The following is a 21048-nucleotide window of genomic DNA, read 5'->3' as shown; positions in this document are numbered from 1 at the left end:
TTGTTTATAAATAAATAAATAAAATAAACCACACATCCAAACACTACAGAAACATGTCCACAGACATAATTTGGGTAGTACCGTGTGTACGACTTTATTGAGACGTAAAAAGACCCAACTATAATGAGCAGTATAATACTACAGTTTTCACTAAGGTTTGTAGTTTACGTCACTATTTTCAAGTGATATTATATTCTGAAGTTGGACAAAGTCGACAGACCAGGCCTCAATTTCTGACCAGGATATCAAATTGTTGAAAATTCTCACTTCTCAATTCAAATGAAACATAAGATAAGATGTGGTCAGATGTACACCGTTGTACTGCATGGTTAAAGATATTTACATTCAAATAGAGCGAGCCCAGCTTCTTGTATCCGCAAATCCAACATGCTAAATGACGTTTGCATATTCTGATGTTCCCCAGGTTAAGTCAACAGCATTCTAGGATCAGAATGATTCACGTATTAGAAGATCAGTACAGAGTGAAGCATTTCTGTTCCTGAGTAAATAACAATTCATCAGGATGATGTAACTTATCTCCCTAGGTATTAATATGGACAAAATGATTGGTTAACACATTTTAGTTTTATTTGTAACATGCTCACTTTTTTTTTTTTACCATTACTCATTCACTGATGTAATTTTACACATCCGGTGTAAAATTTTACCAAATCAATATGCGGACAACAATAAAAATTTCCATACCAGATCGGTCGAGCCCCGGGTTAACAACGACTGCCACCAGTACTATATTTTAAAGTTTTAATCTCCAATGGGAAGCTTTGATGACTGACAAATGTTATTTACAATATATTTTAAAAGTATTAATCCCCCATGGGAATCTTTGATGACTGGCAAGTGTTATTTATGATTTTTTACACTATATATTTCTATGCTTTAGAATAAGCTATTTTTCTAAAAATAAAAAAAAAACTGTACTAAGACATAAAAATATTAATGTGTGCTTTTGTCAAATTTAGTCCATCCTTATATTCATTACATTGCTGCAGGGAGTCAGGGCTGACCCAGGCATCATTATGTGATTAGCAAGACACATTTCTGAATAGAACAAATAAATGATAATTAAAAAAAAAAAAAAAGGCTTTTCATATAATTTATATTATGCTGCAATAAATAATTTGCACACTGAAATCTGAAGACACCATTGCTACACTGACAACATAACTGTTGATGAACTGTGCAACAGAGTGCACTGCTGATCCCATGGGGGGATTAACAGTACAGATGGCAGTGACTCTGTATTACATGCTTGTGTCCTCTGTGTTAAAATAAAAGGTGCAAGACTGTTAAGTCTAACATATAGGAATATTATTCACGGACGAAAATATGTCGGTCAGAAAATCTGCTTATCTCCCCAACAAATACTGACTGCTGAGAACAAGTACGTGTGCCAGTCTGTAAAGTGTTTCTTCGATTAAAAAATCCTATCTTCATCAACGGTACAACAGGAGCAGCACACCAAAGTTAGCATAAACATGATCACTGTGTGAGATAACAACATATAAAATTAAAATACACAAGTCATATTTTCAGGAGCATTCTAGATGTAGAGACAAATGTTCAGGTTTATACTGGATATATGGAAAAGGTTAAAAATGTTATATATCTTTCAAAATATTTGATCCTTTGTTGGTGTCTAACAAGTAAATATAGCAAATTTTACATTGCAATCTATATTAGGCACTCCCAAAAAAAAAAATCTTTCTATAAAGTGCATTGAGACCTTCTTCATACATAGGCACTTGGCCGTCACACAACTAGCAGCTGTCCATGAACATAAACAAGATGTCAGCAATAATAAAATGGACTGGGATGAATAGCTGGACTGTGGTAATCAGGCAAAATACTTTTTTAATGCACCGAATGGTTTCCTGGATTTGAGAAATTCTAATAAATTTTGTATAAACTACAAACCTGGATTAAATAACACACCCCATGTATCCAAAAGGCCTTTGTAGTACTAGCATATGGAATTCATTGTTTCCAGACACATACCTTAGATTATGAAACCCTAGCTATTTAATCCTTTTGATTAAAGGGCACAAGAGGGGTGAGCGCTGCAGCCTCACAGCACTGGGGTCTTCGGTTCAAATCCTCTCTAGGGTACACTGTGTGGAGCCTGGGAGTTCTCCCTTATCTCAAAGACAGACCAGATCACCAGGTAAATTGGTTACAAAACCCTAAAACTCCCTAGTGAGGGTGTGAGAAGGACTGCACCCTGGGATGCACAGACTCCCAGTCCATGGTTGCCGCTTGGCTTGCTTAGATTCTCCTTTGAAAGGTTCCAGCCACCTGCAGCCCTGCACTAAAATAAATGGACTTAGTAAGTGACTGACTAAGCGGTTGCATTCATGCCACTTCATGCTCTGGTCTTTCTCTCTTGGTTTTTAAAAAAATAAGAGAGAAGCCTATTTCCCTCAAAGATTATAAAATTAGTTCTTAAAAAAGTTCCAGCAAACACAAGCCCATCATAAATTGGTTTCTAATGATGCAAACAATAAAAAAAGACCATTGCCCAATTCCACCACAATCCTGGACACTGTAGTGCATTACAGATGGCCTAAGAATACAGGACACTACTGTAGAATATGGCTTTCTCATCTCCAAATGGCCCCTGGACACAGATAAATAAATAATAAACTGTTTCATTTACGGTAAAAAAACTGGCAGCTGTGGTTGCTAGAATTTAACCATAAAAAAAAAAGGCGGTGACAATATTTTTAGGTCTACAGTATCATTTTATAGTAAATAACTTTTTTTCTTTACATATTACAAGAGAAGCGAAGGTTTAACCATGACGGGCGCTCAGCGGGCTCCTATCAATTATGGAAAATCCACTGCATCCACTAAACAGTGTCATCTCCAGACAGAACAGCAGCTTCAGCGACAGACTGCTGTCGCTGTCCTGCTCCACTCATAGACTGAGGAGATCGTTCCTCCCCCAAACTATGCGACTCTTCAATTCCACCCGGGGGGGTAAACGTTAACATTATATAAAGTTATTGTCTGTTTTTACCTGCATTATTATCAACCTTTAATTTAATATTGTTTTTTGTATCAGTAAGGTGCTGCTGGAGTAAGTGAATTTCCCCTTGGGATTAATAAAGTATCTATCTATCTATCTATCTAACCTGAAATCCATGCACTGTAATAAATACGTCAATAATTAAACCATTAGAAAATGTTGACAGGATCAAATACCAGTACACAGCCTGCATCTAATACACAACTGCAAATATGTAGTATAATTTAATTATATACATTGAAAATGTTTAAGGAAGTTATGGCACATTGTCTGGTGGAGAAGTAAAATTTGCTTTTGTGGTGTATGGTATTCCTAAAGGTGTGCCAGCTTATCGAATACAACCCACCATAAAGCAGCTTCCATAGCCTCAAAAAACCTTCAGCATGCTGGGAAAAATAAGTCTGCTACCTTTGTTTAAGTTTTTTTTCCCTACTGTGCAACGGTATGTGGTTCACCAGAACAATATGAGAAAAGGGGACGTGTCCTTATGTTAATATCGTAACTTCAGTGTCGATGAAACAGAGCTCTACCATTTTACATTTTACAGTTGTTTACTTTCGCTATTTAAGTTTTACTCTGTAAAATTAACAGCATTTTATTTCAATAAACTGTAATGTATCAGTAAATGGTATGTAGCATATTTTGAAGGTAGAAAAATATCGATTTTACATTATTGTTTTTACAGCCAAGTTCTGTAATTTATAGTTTAAGATCCATCCATCTATTATCCAACCTGCTATATCCGAACTACATTTCAGTAGAACATAAGGTAACTTTCCTTTTTTTCCCCCCACAAAAGATATTTTACTTTCACCATTCAAAGTATTTTTATCATTAAATTTACAGGTTTATTTTTCTGCGATCAAACTGTTGGTAGCTTCTTTTCCTCAAACCTGTCTTGCATAATGTGGCTTTAAATTAAGTACCAATATAAGTACAAATGTCAAAAATATACAACTATCTTGATGCACAAGTCCATAAATATTTGGACAGAGACAACTTTTTTCTAATTTTGGTTCTGTACATTACCACAATGAATTTTAAATGAAACAACTCAGATGCAGTTGAAGTGCAGACTTTCAGCTTTAATTCAGTGGGGTGAACAAAACGATTGCATAAAAATGTGAGGCAACTAAAGCATTTTTATAACACAATCCCTTCATTTCAGGGGCTCAAAAGTACTTGGACAAATTAAATAACTGGAAATCAAATGTTCATTTCTAATACTTGGTTGAAAACCCTTTGCTGGCAATGACAGCCTGGAGTCTTGAACTCATGGACATCACCATATGCTGGGTTTCCTCCTTTTTAATGCTCTGCCAGGCCTTTACTGCAGCGGCTTTCAGTTGCTGTTTGTTTGTGGGCCTTTCTGTCTGACGTTTAGTCTTCAACAAGTGAAATGCATGCTCAGTTGGGTTAAGATCAGGTGACTGACTTGGCCATTCAAGAATTTTCCACTTCTTTGCTTTAATAAACTCCTAGGTTGCTTTGGCTGTATGTTTTGGGTCATTGTCCATCTGTATCATGAAACGCCACCCAATCAATTTGACTGCAGACAGTATGTCTCTGAACACCTCAGAATTAATTCGGCTGCTTCTGTCCTGTGTCGCATCATCAATAAACACTAGTGTCCCAGTGCCACTGGCAGCCATGCACGCCCAAGCCATCACACTGCCTGCACCGTGTTTTACAGATGATGTGGTATGCTTTGGATAATGAGCTGTTCCACGCCTTCTCCATACTTTTTTCTGCCATCCTTCTGGTAGAGGTTGATGTTGATTTCATCTATCCAAAGAATGCTTTTCCAGAACTGTGCTGGCTTTTTTAGATGTTCTTTAGCAAAGTCCAATCTAGCCTTTCTATTCTTAAGGCTTATGAGTGGCTTGCACCTTGCAGTGCACCCTCTGTATTTACTTTCATGCAGTCTTCTCATTATGGTCGACTTGGATATCGATACACCTACCCCCTGGAGAGTGTTATTCACTTGGTTGGCTGTTGTGAAGGGGTTTCTCTTCACCACGGAAATGATTCTGCGATCATCCACCACTGTTGTTTTCCACATGTTGTCTGTTCACAGCAAAATCTTCCACATGCAAGCACCACACCTCAAATCAACTCCAGGCCTTTTACCTGCTTAATTGATAATGACATAACGACGGACTTGCCCACACCTGCCCATGAAATAGCCTTTGAGTCAATTGTCCAATTACTTTTGAGCCCCTGAAATGAAGAGATTGTGTTCAAAAAATGCTTTAGTTGCCTCACATTTTTATGCAATCGTTTTGTTCACCCCACTGAATTGAAGCTGAAAGTCTGCACTTCAACTGCATCGGAGTTGTTTCATATAAAATTCATTGTGATAATGTACAGAACCAAAATTAGAAAAAAAATTGTCTCTGTCCAAATATTTATGGACCTAACTGTATATCTTTTCACTCATTCATATACTTTCTAATATGCTCATCCAGTTCAGGGTCACCGAGCTTAGAGCCAATGCCAGCAATACTGGATGCATAGATATAACCAACCCTGGACTGGTCAGAGGTCCATCATAGGCCACACACACACACAAACACATAAAAACACACACAGACACACACACACATTCAGGAGTTGGGAAGAAAACTGTAATAAAAGACACAAAAAGCAAGGAAACTGGAAACAGCACCGCCAAGCTTTGAAGTAGAAATGCGAACCTCTCTGCAACCACACTGCCATATATTACACCATACATAAGTGTCTATGTCTAAAATATTACGGTGTTTGATTTTTATTTTTTTTTTTGAGGTGGAATAAAGGCCATTTTTAGAACGGAATTCTGATCCAGCCCATGTTTAAACAGTCAGATCGGATTTTGTACAAGAATGTGGCTTGATTATTTAACTTTTGTGCATCCTGTAACATGTTAAAAACAATCATGGTAGATTAAATGAGTGCTCCGTGGTGCAGGGAGGAAAAAAATTTTTAGAAAATAATTTAGGTTTTGTTAAAGCTACTCAAGCTAAATCAAAAGGTTCTTATAGAAACCATATAATAGTTTAAAAAATAGTATCAACCGAAAACATAGGGAAGAGTCATGTTTATGCCTTCCTTACCTCACAAGGTCACTGCATACTTTTCACATACACAGAATGTTTGTGTAAAGGTTCAGGCCACATTTACACATTATAATGCGACACGGCAGACCTTGGATTGGATTTCTTCACCATTTCCAATTTGAGCCTCAAGATCTGCTACTGTAAATACAATCTTATTGGGGGTGTATACAGTATTGCTGAATATCTGCTGTAGTGAAACTCCATTTGTACTCTGCAGAGTCCAAATTTATCCAGCGCGAAAGATGCTATTTATTGATATACCTCCCTCTTGGCGATTTTCTGGTTCACCAAGATTGGCTGGATGCTCCTCAACTTTTAGGGGTACTGGAGCTAACATGTAAATGGCTGAATGTCCTTCTGGATACCAGCCTCCTTTACTTGCCTTCTACAATATACAAGAGTGACACTTAGATTTTTCTAACCCCAGGTCACAGGGCTGAGACTATACATTGATATGCTGGGGGGAAAAAAAGACAATGAAAACGGCCAACACATTTTCAATAAACATACAGTAGACGGGCATCAACTACAGTGTGCTGTCAATAATATTCTCATCCAGCCCGTGCTCAATTCACCTCACTGCCTTATAATTCTGTGCCCCCTGAAATGGAGAAATCCGGTAAAAGAAAATGATGGATTATCATTAAGATTTCTGCAGACTATCCAAAATTTATAACTATATTTGCTTAAACTGTTTACTGGTTGGGCGGCATGGTGGCGCAGTGGGTAGCGCTGCTGCCTCGCAGTAAGGAGACCTGGGTTCACTTCCCCGGGTCCTCCCTGCATGGAGTTTGCATGTTCTCCCCGTGTCTGTATGGGTTTCCTCTGGGTGCTTCAGTTTCCTCCCACGGTCCAAAGACATGCAGGTTAGGTGCACTGGCGATCCTAAATTGCCCTGTGTGTGTGCCCTGCGGTGGGCTGGCGCTCTACCTGGGGTTTGTTCCTGCCTTGCACCCTGTGCTGGCTGGGATTGGCTTCAGCAGACCCTCGTGACCCTGTGTTAGGATATAGCGGGTTGGATAATGGATGGATGGATGGATAGAATCTGACTGTTTACTGGTTTCTGTATATTGTTAAAAAAAAAAAGTGTCTCTTTGAATATTTTATTATGCTGTAATGCAAGTTTTTTTCACATTGAAGATCATATAATGGTACAGTGAACAATTAAATGTGCTATAAAAGATCACTACTTGATATCACATAATAATATTAAATCTAGCTTGCTATAATCACCCCTATCTGTATATATTTTTTTCTTTTAAACTGAAGCACCATAAGACACTTTCATGGGAATTTTGTATTTGTACTGATGATCAAAGATTTAGATTCTACAACAAAGACTTGTTATTATTGATTTGCTTTTATCAGCAGTTAACTGTTCATCAAATCATTTGTCACATACAAATTATACACACAGTCCAACATGTAGTAAAATGCTTAGTAGCTCAATACCAATGACTGTGCCGTTCAAGAAGAATACAGCAGTCAATAAGGTCTTGAAAATCAAGGCCATTCCCATACACCGTCAGGTCTGAAACACGAGGTATCATAAATTTACACACAAAGGCAGGCGTATTTCCTGTTTTTCTGTCCACAGTAAGACTCCACACGCTGAACAGCGGGTCCTCTTTCACAGGAGGACACGGCCTCATTGCTAATGCACACTTTCATGCTACATGAGACTGAATGTTCACAATCAGCTAAGACGTGTTGATTTTCCATGACAACACATTGCCTGGAGTGGTGAACTGCAATTACACAATTATGAAGTCATTTAAATATAAAAAGACACAGGATTCTAAGATATAATCACAGTAACTGCTTGATAAGCCCATTACAATGTACATCCAGACAAGCCACTGCACAATGCACTGATTACATGCAGCATTAACAGAAACACAAAAAGAATGAAATCCCAGACAACAACTGCTATTGTAAAACAGGAAAAAAAGAGGAGGGAAAAAACTATTTGATGAAAGAGGCTTATCTAGTTTAGGAACAAAAATGAAAACCATCAAATTCAGGAGAAATGATGAAGTAATTTCCAAGGCTGTCGAGAAGGAATTTTAAAAATTTCAAGGTCGTCCTCAAAGTTCTGCAGTGCCTACCGTAATCATTGTAATAATTCCTCTAATCTGCTACATTCTGGTAACATACAGTTAGGTCCATAAATATTTGGACAGAGACAATGTTTTTTCTAATTTTGGTTCTGTACATTACCACAGTGAATTTTAAATGAAACAACTCAGATGCAGTTGAAGTGCAGACTTTCAGCTTTAATTCAGTGGGGTGAACAAAACTATTGCATAAAAATGTGAGGCAACTAAAGCATTTTTTTAACACAATCCCTTCATTTCAGGGGCTCAAAAGTAACTGGACAAATTAAATAACTGGAAATAAAATGTTCATTTCTAATACTTGGTTGAAAACCCTTTGCTGGCAATGCCAGCCTGAAGTCTTGAACTCATGGACATCACCAGATGCTGGGTTTCCTCCTTTTTAATGCTCTGCCAGGCCTTTACTGCAGCGGCTTTCAGTTGCTGTTTGTTTGTGGGCCTTTCTGTCTGAAGTTTAGTCTTCAACAAGTGAAATGTCTGCTCAATTGGGTTAAGATCAGGTGACTGACTTGGCCATTCAAGAATTTTCCACTTCTTTGCTTTAATAAACTTCTGGGTTGCTTTGGCTGTATGTTTTGGGTCATTGTCCATCAGTATCATGAAACGCCGCCCAATCAATTTGACTGCATTTAGCTGGATTTGAGCAGACAGTCCGTCTCTGAACACCTCAGAATTCATTCGGCTGCTTCTGTCCTGTGTCACATCATCAATAAACACTAGTGTCCCAGTGCCACTGGCAGCCATGCACACCCAAGCCATCACACTGCCTCCACCGTGTTTTACAGATGATGTGCTATGCTTTGGATAATGAGCTGTTCCACGCCTTCTCCATAATTTTTTCTTGCCATCATTCTGGTAGAGGTTGATCTTGGGTTCATCTGTCCAAAGAATGTTTTTCCAGAACTGTGCTGGCTTTTTTAGATGTTCTTTAGCAAAGTCCAATCTAGCCTTTCTATTCTTGAGGCTTATGAGTGGCTTGCACCTTGCAGTGCACCCTCTGTATTTACTTTCATGCAGTCTTCTCTTTATGGTAGACTTGGATATCGATACGCCTACCCCCTGGAGAGTGTTGTTCACTTGGTTGGCTGTTGTGAAGGGGTTTCTCTTCACCATGGAAATGATTCTGTGATCATCCACCACTGTTGTCTTCCGTGGACGTCCAGGTCTTTTTGCGTTGCTGAATTCACCAGTGCTTGCTTTCTTTCTCAGGATGTACCAAACTGTAGATTTTGCCACTCATAACACTGTAGCAATTTCTCAGATGGGTTTTTTCTGTTTTCGCAACTTAAGGGTGGCTTCTTTCACCTGCATGGAGAGCTCCTTTGACCGCATGTTGTCTGTTCACAGCAAAATCTTCCACATGCAAGCACCACACCTCAAATCAACTCCAGGCCTTTTATCTGCTTAATTGATAATGACATAACGACGGACTTGCCCACACCTGCCCATGAAATAGCCTTTGAGTCAATTGTCCAATTACTTTTGAGCCCCTGAAATGAAGGGATTGTGTTAAAAAAATGCTTTAGTTGCCTCACATTTTTATGCAATCATTTTGTTCACCCCACTGAATTAAAGCTGAAAGTCTGCACTTCAACTACATCTGAGTTGTTTCATTTAAAATTCATTGTGGTAATGTACAGAACCAAAATTAGAAAAAAGTTGCTTCTGTCCAAATATTTATGAACCTAACTGTATCTGCAATAATTGCAGCAAGGAAAAAAAACAGAATTTCCATATTATGAACATGGCAACACTTTGAAACATCATGAGGTTTTCCATGACCTGTACGTGGCAAATGTTATTACCATGATGAAAAAACATAAGATAGGGATCAACAGAAGGAGTGGTGGCTCTGAGGCTAGGGATCTGCACTGGCAGTCGGAAGGTTGCCAGTTCGAATCCCAAAAATGCCAAAAGGGACACTGCTCTGTTGGGCCCTTGAGCAAGGCCCTTAACCTGCAATTGCTAAGCGCTTTGAGTAGTGAGAAAAGCGCTATATAAATGCAAAGAATTATTATTATTATTGTTATCATCATCATCAACTCCCCACTAGCCTGTAGGTTCAATAATAGATGGGAAGATTGACCACAAGTATAGGAAATCTGTATTTTCCTAATGAAAATTTAGTACTGATACCACACCTAAGACTGGTGCTTAATATAAACCTAAGACGAGAACCATTACCTCTTTGAGAATCTGCTTGTCCATCAAATGGTCAAGTGGGCTTTTCTGTGTGAACCTTCAGGTCTTTGAAACATATTTTGAGACCAAGTATGTGATTCATTGATTTTTGTATATTTCAGGTAGTTGTAAAGACCTATTCAATCTAAATTTTGTTTAACTGAAAAGAACAGATCATCTAATACAATATATACCTTTATCTATGGAAATTGATGAGTACATCAAATAAGCCAATTTATCATTTCTGTTAATAAAATGAAGTTATATATTTGAAAGTATTCTTTATCGTGGCAACAAGCTACATGACAGTGAAACATGCAAGTTAGAATTTCACAGTACACTCATGACAACACTACCACATCTACTGAAAATGGCACATAGAGATCAGGTGATCACTGAAACTGAACTCATCGACATCCTGTGTGTGCACAGATTTTACGCCCTGCCTAACACACTGACCAACATTTAAAGTGGAACTTGATAGCTTAATGGTCACAGTGTGACCGACTCGCAGCATACTGTAGCTCATCATACATCATCCTCTACCATCTGTCCACATTTGGGTAATTCATGAAATAATCCTGGAGGCCACCAAAGCTCGGGGATAATTGAAGGATAAGCTACACAGAATGCTGTCCTCTTTCTAGATTTATATTTGCCATAATTTTTTATACATAAAAAAAAAAAAATTAGCGATATACCATATATAAAAAAAGTCACATCATGAAGAATGCAGTGGATTTTAAATTGATTTTTTGTCAGTTAATGAGGGCTTTTTACTAAATAACTCAATGTAAGTTATGCTGCACTTTAATCGCTCATATTACACAAAAACAGTAAGGTGCATACATAATATCTGAGCGGAAACCCCGTCCCTCTCAAAAATGTACATACAGTAAATCTGACGGAATACAAGGGACTGATTTTTAGGATTTGTCTGGGACTTTTCTAGCAGTTTTAGCATTTTCAGTATTCATTTTCTTTCTTATAAAAACCCTCACAACCTTAATTTTGTGAATGGATGGCTGTCCTTTAAACCAAAAGCCTAATCCAAAGGTGTCAAACTTAGACCCTAGAGAACTGAAATGGCTGCAGGTTTTCATGCTAACCACCTTCTTCATATGCAATTACTTCCGCTAATAGAACTTACTTGTTTTGTGTTCATTTTAGTTGAACTGACTTTTAAGAGACAGCAGCCTTAATTGTTTCCAGCAGCCAAATAATAATGAGACAACAGATGACCAGCTAACTTGGTTTTATTTGCATGATATGCTCTGGAGAGGAATGAAGGTCAGTAGGAACAAGATAGAATACATGTGTGTAAATGAGAGGGAGGTCAGTGGAATGGTGAGGATGCAGGGAGTAGAGTTGGCGAAGGTGGAGGAGTTTAAATACTTGGGATCAACAGGACAGAGTAATGGGGATTGTGGAAGAGGGGTGAAAAAGAGAGTGCAGGCAGGGTGGAATGGGTGGAGAAGAGTGTCAGGAGTAATTTGTGACAGACGGGTATCAGCAAGAGTGAAAGGGAAGGTCTAAAGCACGGTAGTGAGACCAGCTATGTTATATGGGATGGAGACGGTGGCACTGACCAGAAAGCAGGAGACAGAGCTGGAGGTGGCAGAGTTAAAGATGCTAAGATTTGCAATGGGTGACATGGACAGGATTAGAAATGAGGACATTAGAGGGTCAGCTCAAGTTGGATGGTTGGGAAACAAAGTCAGAGAGGCAAGATTGCATTGGTTTGGACATGTGCAGAGGAGAGATGCTGGGTATATTGGGAGAAGGATGTTAAGGATAGAGCTGCTAGGGAAAAGGAAGGCCTAAGAGAAGGTTCATGGATGTGGTGAGAGAAGACATGCAGGTGATGGGTGTAACAGAACAAGATGACAAGGACAGGAAGATATGGAAGAAGATGATCCGCTGTGGCAACCCCTAACGGGAGCAGCCGAAAGAAGAAGAAGAAGATGTGTTCATCATACAGTATATGCTTCAAAAAAAAATATCTGAAAGAAAAATGTACATGTTTGTTTGTTCTGGTCTGCAAAACAGTCCGACAGTGCTCTCAGAAAAAAGAAAAATCAACACTTCTGGAATTTCTGAGGTGGCAGAATGAGAGCGCTAAGCAGCCACAGAATTAAATCATGCGTTTCATGAATAGTGAAAAAATGCTTTCAAATGAAGAAAATGAGTGGAGCAAAAATAGTGGCCACTCCAGGAGCTCCAAGTTAGCTGTCCAACTGTTGGCTCACTTTGCATCTCTGCATTGTTTGAAGATGAAGGAAAACAAGAATCAATTCATGTTTGCAAATCTTAAAGATTAAGGTAATTAAAATTCAGGATAAAAAAAAGGAAGTTTCCATTAACTACCTTAACTGAAATGCAACCCTGTAGCCACTGGGTCCCTCCATGATTTGCATTTGATCAACCTTGCTCTAATTAATGGGTCACCGATGTTCGACCTGAAGGAAGACCAGAAGTGAAACTAGCTTAGTCCTCACAGGCCCACTCACACTGATGTGTAACAACCTACATTGTCTTTAACAAATTAACAACCCCCTAACGTTTAAACGTCCTTGATGAAGTTGATGCTGTACCACTCCTCACTTGTTGGCCCAAGCAGGCTCCTCTTTTGTTTCCATTCAGAACATTGAGCTCTGCATGACTGTTGGAAATATTGTTGGTATTTTATTGTATGTATGTTTTGTGACTTTCAATAAAGATGTGATTAAACAAAAAAAATATATTACATATACACACACACAAATGATCATCTGCGGTGGGTTGGCACCCTGCCCGGGATTGGTTCCTGCCTTGTGCCCTGTGTTGGCTGGGATTGGCTCCAGCAGACCCCCTTGACCCTGTGTTCGGCAAGCGGGTTGGAAAATGGATGGATGGATGGATGGACAAATGATCATATACCAGTAAAAAGCACACTGCACACTTGACTTGAGAATTCCTAGTTTTCAGACTCTTTCTCTGTACGTTTAGCATTCGTTTGCTCAGAGGTTGATGCGCTTGCTGCTTCCTGAGCAGCTCTTCTTTTCTCCACCCTAGCGGCCCGCTTCTTCTCTTCTTTCGTCTGCATCTTTTCATGTTAAAACTGATTAAGTCAGTGTTTGTGTTGCAATTACTTAGTACTTTTTCCTTCATTTTTCACTAGAGCTGGCACTTAAGTGTTCAATCTGCCTCAGGAATTATTTAAGATGTGAAGAGGTAGGGGAAGTGACAGCGAAGGTGGTAGGGAATGAGAATGATGCGTGTACGCATGCGCCACACTGCCACCTTGCTGCGCGCTGCCGAGAGTTGATTCTACAATAACAAAAAATAAAAAGAGGAATAACCTTGGAGGTCAATCATCACGCCAAAAGCGGTTAGTAGACGTCACGTAATATATGTGTACCAAATTCCAGGTCAACAGGTCAAACGGTTTGCGAGCTACAGGCGATTCAAAATCCTGGACAGACAAACGAACAACCATGGTAGCGTATTATATAAGACCAGTAATGGCGCACTGCACAATAACGTGCAGTGAATACACTTGACTTGAGCATTCCTAGTTTTCATCCTCTTTCTCTGTATATTTACCGTTCATTTGCTCAGAGGTTGATGCGCTTGCTGTTTCCTGAGCAGCTCTTCTTTTCTCCACCCTAGCGGCCCGCTGCTTCTCTTCTTTTGTCCTCGTCTTTTCATGTTAAAACTAAATCAGTGTTTGTGTTGCAATTACTTAGTACTTTTTCCTTCATTTTTCACTGAAGTTGGCACTTAAGTGTTCAATCTGCCTCAGGAATGATTTAAGATATGAAGAGGTAGGGGAAGTGACAGCGAAGGTGGTAGGGAATGAGAATGATGCGTGTACGCATGCGCCGCACGGCCGCCTTGCTGCGCGCTGCCAAGAGTTGATTCTACAATAACATAAAATAAAAAGAATAATAAAAATCATAGTAGACGTCACGTAGTATATGTGTACCAAATTTCAGGTCAATAGGTGAAACGGTTTGCGAACTACAGGTGATTTAAAATCCTGGACAGACAAACGAACAGCCACGGTAGCGTATTATAGAGAAAGATCAGATAAAAGAATGGGATTTGCATCCAAGGTGTTCCCTGCATGGAGATGGCATGTTCCCTCTGTGTCTCTCTGGGTTTCCTCACACAGCCCTAAGACATACAATTTAGATGAGTGAGCATTGTGCTGGGAGTGGGTGTCTTTGTTCTGTGAAGGACTGGCGCTCTGTCCAGGGATTGCTCCTGCCTTACGCCTTAGAATTGCTGGGATAGGCTCCAGCTGCCCCAATATGCTGGACAAGAAGTTTAGGAAGATGGATGGATGGACTTACACCAACTCACCCACCCACACACAGAGTATACAATATATTGTTGGTATGTCCTTTTATATTTTTGATAGAATGCAAGGCTGCTTTATGTTACTGAAGCTTAAAGCAAAGTGCAGATGGAACAGAAGGAAACAAAGGCGAGCTTTATGAGGAAGTATGGTAATGCAACAACTGTTGTTCGACCACTCGATAAAGAACCCTTATTGACGAGAGACGCTGGTGAGACGTACGGCAACAGCTGACTTCCTAGTAGCAAAGAAAACTTTGAAACAATTGAAATACTGTCTGACAGCCTGACTGACACCTGCCAAACATAAACCCTTACCATATGGCAGGACTCCTGAGGAACTGCAGACAACAAGAGCTCTTTATAGTGGTTATAAATTATTATTATTATTTACAAAGTTATCTTTATTCATTAAATCAAAATATACTACAAAAACAATTTTAAATATATATTAAAAAAAGGCTGCCAAATGCTTTCTTTAATTGGTCTATCTTCTAAGAAAAAGGAAAAACAAACAAACAAAGGAGCTAGCATGCCAAACGTGTATAATGCTGCAATGCTGTAAAATATTTAAATGGCTATGCTCGTGACACCTTTATTCAGACAATGGAGTAGCATATAACAGCAGGTAGACTTGGATTTCAAAGAGAGTGGCAGGGCGGCAGAGTGGTTAGTGCTGTTGCTATATGATGGCTCTGAGGCCCTAGTTCAAATCTCAGCCTGTCTGTGTGACCTGTGCACATTTTCCCCGTATCCACTTGGCGTCTTATTTCAGATACTTCCAGTTGTTTTTCTCTAGCATTTGGATCCAAACCAGTTTGCCATGAATCTGTCCAGCTCTGTGTCCTCCTGCAGCTAAAAGTGTTTGATAATAAATATTTTGCATACATGGCAATATTATTAACTACTTTATGAATGATAATGGTATGGTTTCAGAAACCATTAATGTTGCAGGGTAATTACAAAGCTAAGGATATTTTGAAGCAATCTGAATTTTTTTATCAATTAAATAATCCCATTATATGGATCTTATTGGCTGTATCCAGAAATTAGACTGCAAGCTTATTCACGTGTACTCTGCATTGATCCACATGAACATTCCTTAGAAGGCTGGCTTCCTTCAACATCTGCAATAAGATGCTGCAGATGTTCTATCAAACAGTTGTGGCGAGCGCCCTCTTCTACGCAGTGGTGTGCTGGGGAGGCAGCATTAAGAGGAAAGACGCCTCACACCTGGACAAACTGGTGAGGAAGGCAGGCTCTATTGTTGGCATGGAGTTGGACAGTTTAACATCTGTGGCAGAGCGAAGGGCGCTCAGCAGGCTCCTATCAATTATGGAGAATCCACTGCATCCACTAAATAATGTCATCTCCAGACAGAAGAGCAGCTTCAGCGACAGACTGCTGTCACTGTCCTGCTCCACAGACAGATTGAGGAGATCGTTCCTCCCCCAAACTATGCGACTCTTTAATTCCACCCGGGGGGGTAAACGTTAATATTTAACATTATATATAGTTATTGTCTGTTTTTTCACCTGTATTATCATTCTTTAATTTAATATTATTTATTGTATCAGTATGCTGCTGCTGAAGAATGTGAATTTCCCATTGGGATTAATAAAGTATCTATCTATCTATCTATCTATCATTAAAGTGGCACCCAAGAGCTATTCACACAAAACATCAATGACAGGACACGATCAGGTGGCGTCTTATCTGATAATATTGCACCATGAAAACAGGTCCCCACTAGTGTGAGTTGTGCCAGTTACACAACAAGTCTAAGCAAATAAAAACTGTTCTACTGCCCTCAATACACCCATTGTTGAAAAGCCCATCTGCTTTCATTTCCCATTTTGGAACCAACCTGAAACAAACTTTTAGTATGCAAGGCCCTGGTCATGAGACATTGTTGACAGATTGTGGCAAAGCGCACCACGCTCCTCCATTTGTGTGAAAGGGAAATGAGACAGGAGTCAACCAAACAGTGAAAAGAAAAAAAAAAGAGAAAGATATAGGCGGGGAAGTTCAAAATTTCTTGTTTCTAGATATCACATTTGGTATGTCACATACCTTCCTTTTTTTTTTTTTAAACATGCTTTCTTTATTATGGGGTAATTTTAAAATTTCTAATCACTTATAAATTACAGTATTTACTTGACGAGTCGTGTACCCAAAGCAATGAACAAACCATAAAAAAGGTACTTCAGTAATTCTTCAACTGACTTCCGTGGGATGGCAAGTCAAGTAGAATGAAGTGTTTAACTTAGGTTAGCGTTCAAAATCTTACCCACCAGGCCACGCTATGCAACATTATATACAGTATTTTTTTTTTTTTTTTAAAACACCGAATGGGGCACCAGGGCCAATTCGGAATCACCAGTTGAGACCTTCGAGGTTTTTGGAAGAAAATCAAAGCCAAACAGGGACAGGGAGAACATGCAGATCCCAGTCAGACAACCATGAGAAGGATCTGCATCCACGATGCGTCAACATTAAACATTCTGAAAGATCCCCTTACGTTCACATTTTTTTAATATATGTAAAGCTGCTAACCATTACAGGTCCATATTAAACATAGACTGCACCTAATAAGCTTGGCGTTATGAAACATTCCTGTACTCTTGCGTATTGTTTAAAAATCCCTGGACCCAAAACAAAGCCAACCTGAGTTAGCTTCAAAAAAAAAAAAAAAAAAAAACTATTTAAAAAATTCACTACCGTTACATTTTTCCCTTAGAATCTCCATTCTGAACACTGCATTTTTAGCTTGCGATTATCGAGGCGCAGCACAAGGAAAGCAGCTTAATGCAGCACTGCGGCCCCGTCCTCGTGACAAGGGTTCGAAAGCGATGTCACTTCAGTAAGGAGCTTTTTTTGGGTGCATAGGCCAAAAACGGCACAACGCCGGGATTAGACTGATATTTGATGTTAAAATATATTAAGTATAAATATCACACTGACGACAGTAGACTCTAGCACAATGGCTCCAGTCGAGCGCAGATGACACTTCACATTTAAAAGAGGACCATGTCAATGGTCGCTCAAGTGGAAGATCAGCTGCTTCAGTCCCCAACCCGGATCTCTGCGCTGCACTTGAACGTGTCATAAGGCGGACACGCGCGCACAACACAAGCGATCGCATTCAAGTGACGCCGCTTCCAAAGGAATTGGGGGACGGGGGGGGGGGGTTTCTGCTCAGTATAAACAAACTGAAATAACAGAACTGGAACCTCACAAAGCGCTACCGACGGCAAGTTACTTACATCTGGTGCATTACGTCGTTCAGATACACTCCATCCACTAACTCCATATATTCTGCAAGTTTGCCACAGTCCTTCGTGGTAAATGAGCCACATGTCTTAATCTAAAAGAAAACCAATAAAAACAAGTCCGTGATTACTGTCGATATCTCATTTAAAAGGATATTTCTAAAAAAAAAAAAATGTTAACTCACCCATGTCACCAAAGGAGTGAGCATAAATTGCTCCAGCTGAGGAGTGAACACTTCACTATCCATGGCTGCAATCCCGAGGAGCCGCAAACCGCTCCCCAGTGCCTCTTCTTGAAATGTTATTTAGCACAAAACGTGTGGCTTCCTGTGCCAATTAAATCAAAAAGACATTTGTTTCAAGTGCCTCAGAGCCATCCAAAGGAGCTAAACAAAGTCGTATTATTCCACAACATGATCATTTCAATGGCTATCAGTAAATCCAATCGCTTGCAAGTCCCGGAATCGTGCGATTATGCGCATCTCCGTTTTTTTGACCTTAAAGAATTTTCCGGCATTTGAAAGAAAAGTGATAAATTCCAAGAAACCGGTCAAGCTAATTATCGATGCTTTATCCACACCTCCTCTTCCTCCTCCTCTGTCCCCCCTGCCTTTCACGGTCTTAGATAAAATAAAGCCTCTACATTAAAATCCGCACTTCTATGAAACAGGAGTGGTTCTTTTCTTTGGTGCTAATATCAACGGGCGTCTTAATTCTCTTTGGTGGTGACGATGGTCATCTGGGCGTTAACCTGTTAAAAAGAAGAAAAAAAAATCCACCGAGCCTCAGTTAAAACCTACGTCGTTAAAGAAAAGGCTCTCGTTAAAGGTTTCTCCCGCTCGATCCGCTTCCAGCGCCGCACGGTGCCAGCCATCCACGCGCCTGCTCCGACGCCTCACTCTCTCGCACGTTCCTCCAAGCTCTCGGCTCAGCTGCACTGCCAACCAAATAACGGATACGCACGAAGCCAAGGGAAACCCGAGAGCCGAAGCGGCAGCTCCTCCTCCTCCAGCACATCCTCCACCTCCTCGTCTTTCCGCACCCCCCTTCCGTACTCCCGGGGCTGCTTTTCTTCAACCTTGGTCTTCCTCCGCTTGGTTAAAAGTAGCAAATGGGGGAAAAAAAAAAAGAAAATAGTGCCTGTGTGTCGGCTTTCCGGAGGAAGAGGCTTGCGGATCTTACAGTCACGATTCCTTGGCATTATTAGAACTGGCTGCGCCGCTGAACACGTTTTGTAGTGTCCTATGTTCACTTTGGACTTGGTTTTCTTTGTTTTTAAATTCTTCATTTACAGAAAAATAATAATATTGTTCGTTTGCGGTTTATGATAATTTGATTTTTTACTAATTTTGATTTACAACAAAATGAGGGTAATGGGTTACGATTTCCTTATAGGAGTGGCTGACTTGTAAGAAATTACCACGAAAATGGTACGAACTCCAGTAAACACAAAATAACGTGGAGCAAAACTTTGCCCTGTTGCTGAACAATCAAAATGAAACACCGCGTACAGGGCAGAGACAAACTCAACTCGACAGTCAACCCATCCGTCATTACTTTTGTTAGGAAATCGGTGATGTCACAGCGATCGAGCCGACATTTGAACCCGTGTTTGGAGCTGTGAGATAGTCCCTCTAACTCCTGCACCCCTTCCAGTCCCCATGAAATATTTAATTCCGCTCACTTGATGTTTTTTCATGTTTCGTGAAAAGGTCGGAGCAGGCTCCATATCCGTTCCTCATGAGAGTTATGGGTCTGTTACTATAGAGACAGTGACAGTTAGGGTTAGGTAGTAGGACTGCTCAGTCCCTATCATTTTAATTATGTGTACAAGGCAGGATGATGGGGGTCAAAGGCAGCTCCCCATGGAATTATGTGTCCCATTCCATTAAACTCTTCAAGTTCATGGCTCCTGGAATGATCTGCAGATCTTTGGCAATGGTCCAAAAAAAAAAAATAGCTGGCCTTAACTGAGTGATTTTTTTATAGCTAGTTCATTTTCTGTATAGTTCTGTACATTTCCATGGTTTTCTTCACAACACTTCCTGCCACTTTCTAAATCCCACTGTCAAATTTTATTTTTGTTAGTGAATCAAGCTGTATCATCACCTGCGTTTTAGGGTAACCCTCTTGGTTGAGCTGCACCATTGATCATCTTCTATTGTCAAGACCAGCAGGACATAGATAGATAGATAGCTAGATACTTTATTAATCCCAAGGGGAAATTCACATACTCCATACTGATACAAAAAAAAAAATATATTAAATTAAAGAGTAATAAAAATGGAGGTAAAAACAGACAATAACTTTGTATAATGTTAATGTTTACCCCCCCCCCCCCCCCCCCCCCACCGGAATTGAAGAGTCACATAGTTTGGGGGAGGAACGATCTCCTCAGTCTGTCAGTGGAGCAGGACGGTGACAGCAGTCTGTCTCTGAAGCTGCTCCTATGTCTGGAGATGACACTGTTTAGTGGATGCAGTGGATTCTCCATAATTGATAGGAGCCTGCTGAGCGCCTGTCGCTCTGCCACACATGTCAAGCTGTCCAGCTCCATGCCAACAATAGAGCCTGCCTTCCTCACCAGTTTGTCCAGGCGTGAGACGTCCTTCTTCTTAATGCTGCCTCCCCAGCACACCACCACGTAGAAGATGGCGCTCGCCACAACCGTCTGATAGAACATCTGCAGCATCTTATTGCAGATGTTGAAGGACGCCAGCCTTCTAAGGAAGTATAACCAGCTCTGTCCTTTCTTACACAGAGCATCAGTATTGGCAGTCCAGTCTAATTTATCATCCAGCTGCACTCCCAGGTATTTATAGGTCTGCACCATCTGCACACAGTCACCTCTGATGATCACGGGATCCATGAGGGGTCTGAGCCTCCTAAAATCCACCACCAGCTGTTTGGTTTTGCTGGTGTTCAGTTGTAGGTGGTTTGAGTCGCACCATTTAACAAAGTCCTTGATTAGGTCCCTATACTCCTCCTCCTGC

The 21048-nt window shown here is 40.1% G+C and overlaps 1 protein-coding gene across 10 annotated transcripts in view; it reads right to left on the bottom strand.

Moving 5' to 3' along the window:
- The window catches only part of LOC114666049 (girdin-like), a 207154-nt gene extending 188086 nt beyond the window's left edge, over positions 1–19068 (bottom strand). For 3 of the 10 annotated variants that reach the window (XM_051919662.1, XM_028820754.2, XM_051919667.1), the window contains exons 1-2: positions 18241–19062; positions 18050–18150 (exon numbers count right to left, since the gene is read on the bottom strand). In XM_051919662.1, the coding sequence (XP_051775622.1) occupies positions 18050–18150; positions 18241–18303 (164 nt within the window). In that variant the 5' untranslated portion in view covers positions 18304–19062. Of the gene's footprint in view, positions 1–18049; positions 18151–18240 lie in introns of all 10 variants that reach the window. The other 7 variants (XM_051919664.1, XM_051919666.1, XM_028820758.2 and 4 more) reach the window with 5 other exon arrangements.
- Positions 19069–21048: the final 1980 nt, after the last annotated feature.

The sequence above is a fragment of the Erpetoichthys calabaricus genome, chromosome 15 (assembly GCF_900747795.2).
Source record: "Erpetoichthys calabaricus chromosome 15, fErpCal1.3, whole genome shotgun sequence".
In the NCBI taxonomy this organism is placed as follows: Eukaryota; Metazoa; Chordata; class Cladistia; order Polypteriformes; family Polypteridae; genus Erpetoichthys; species Erpetoichthys calabaricus.
This window is presented reverse-complemented; position numbering and strand designations above follow the sequence as displayed.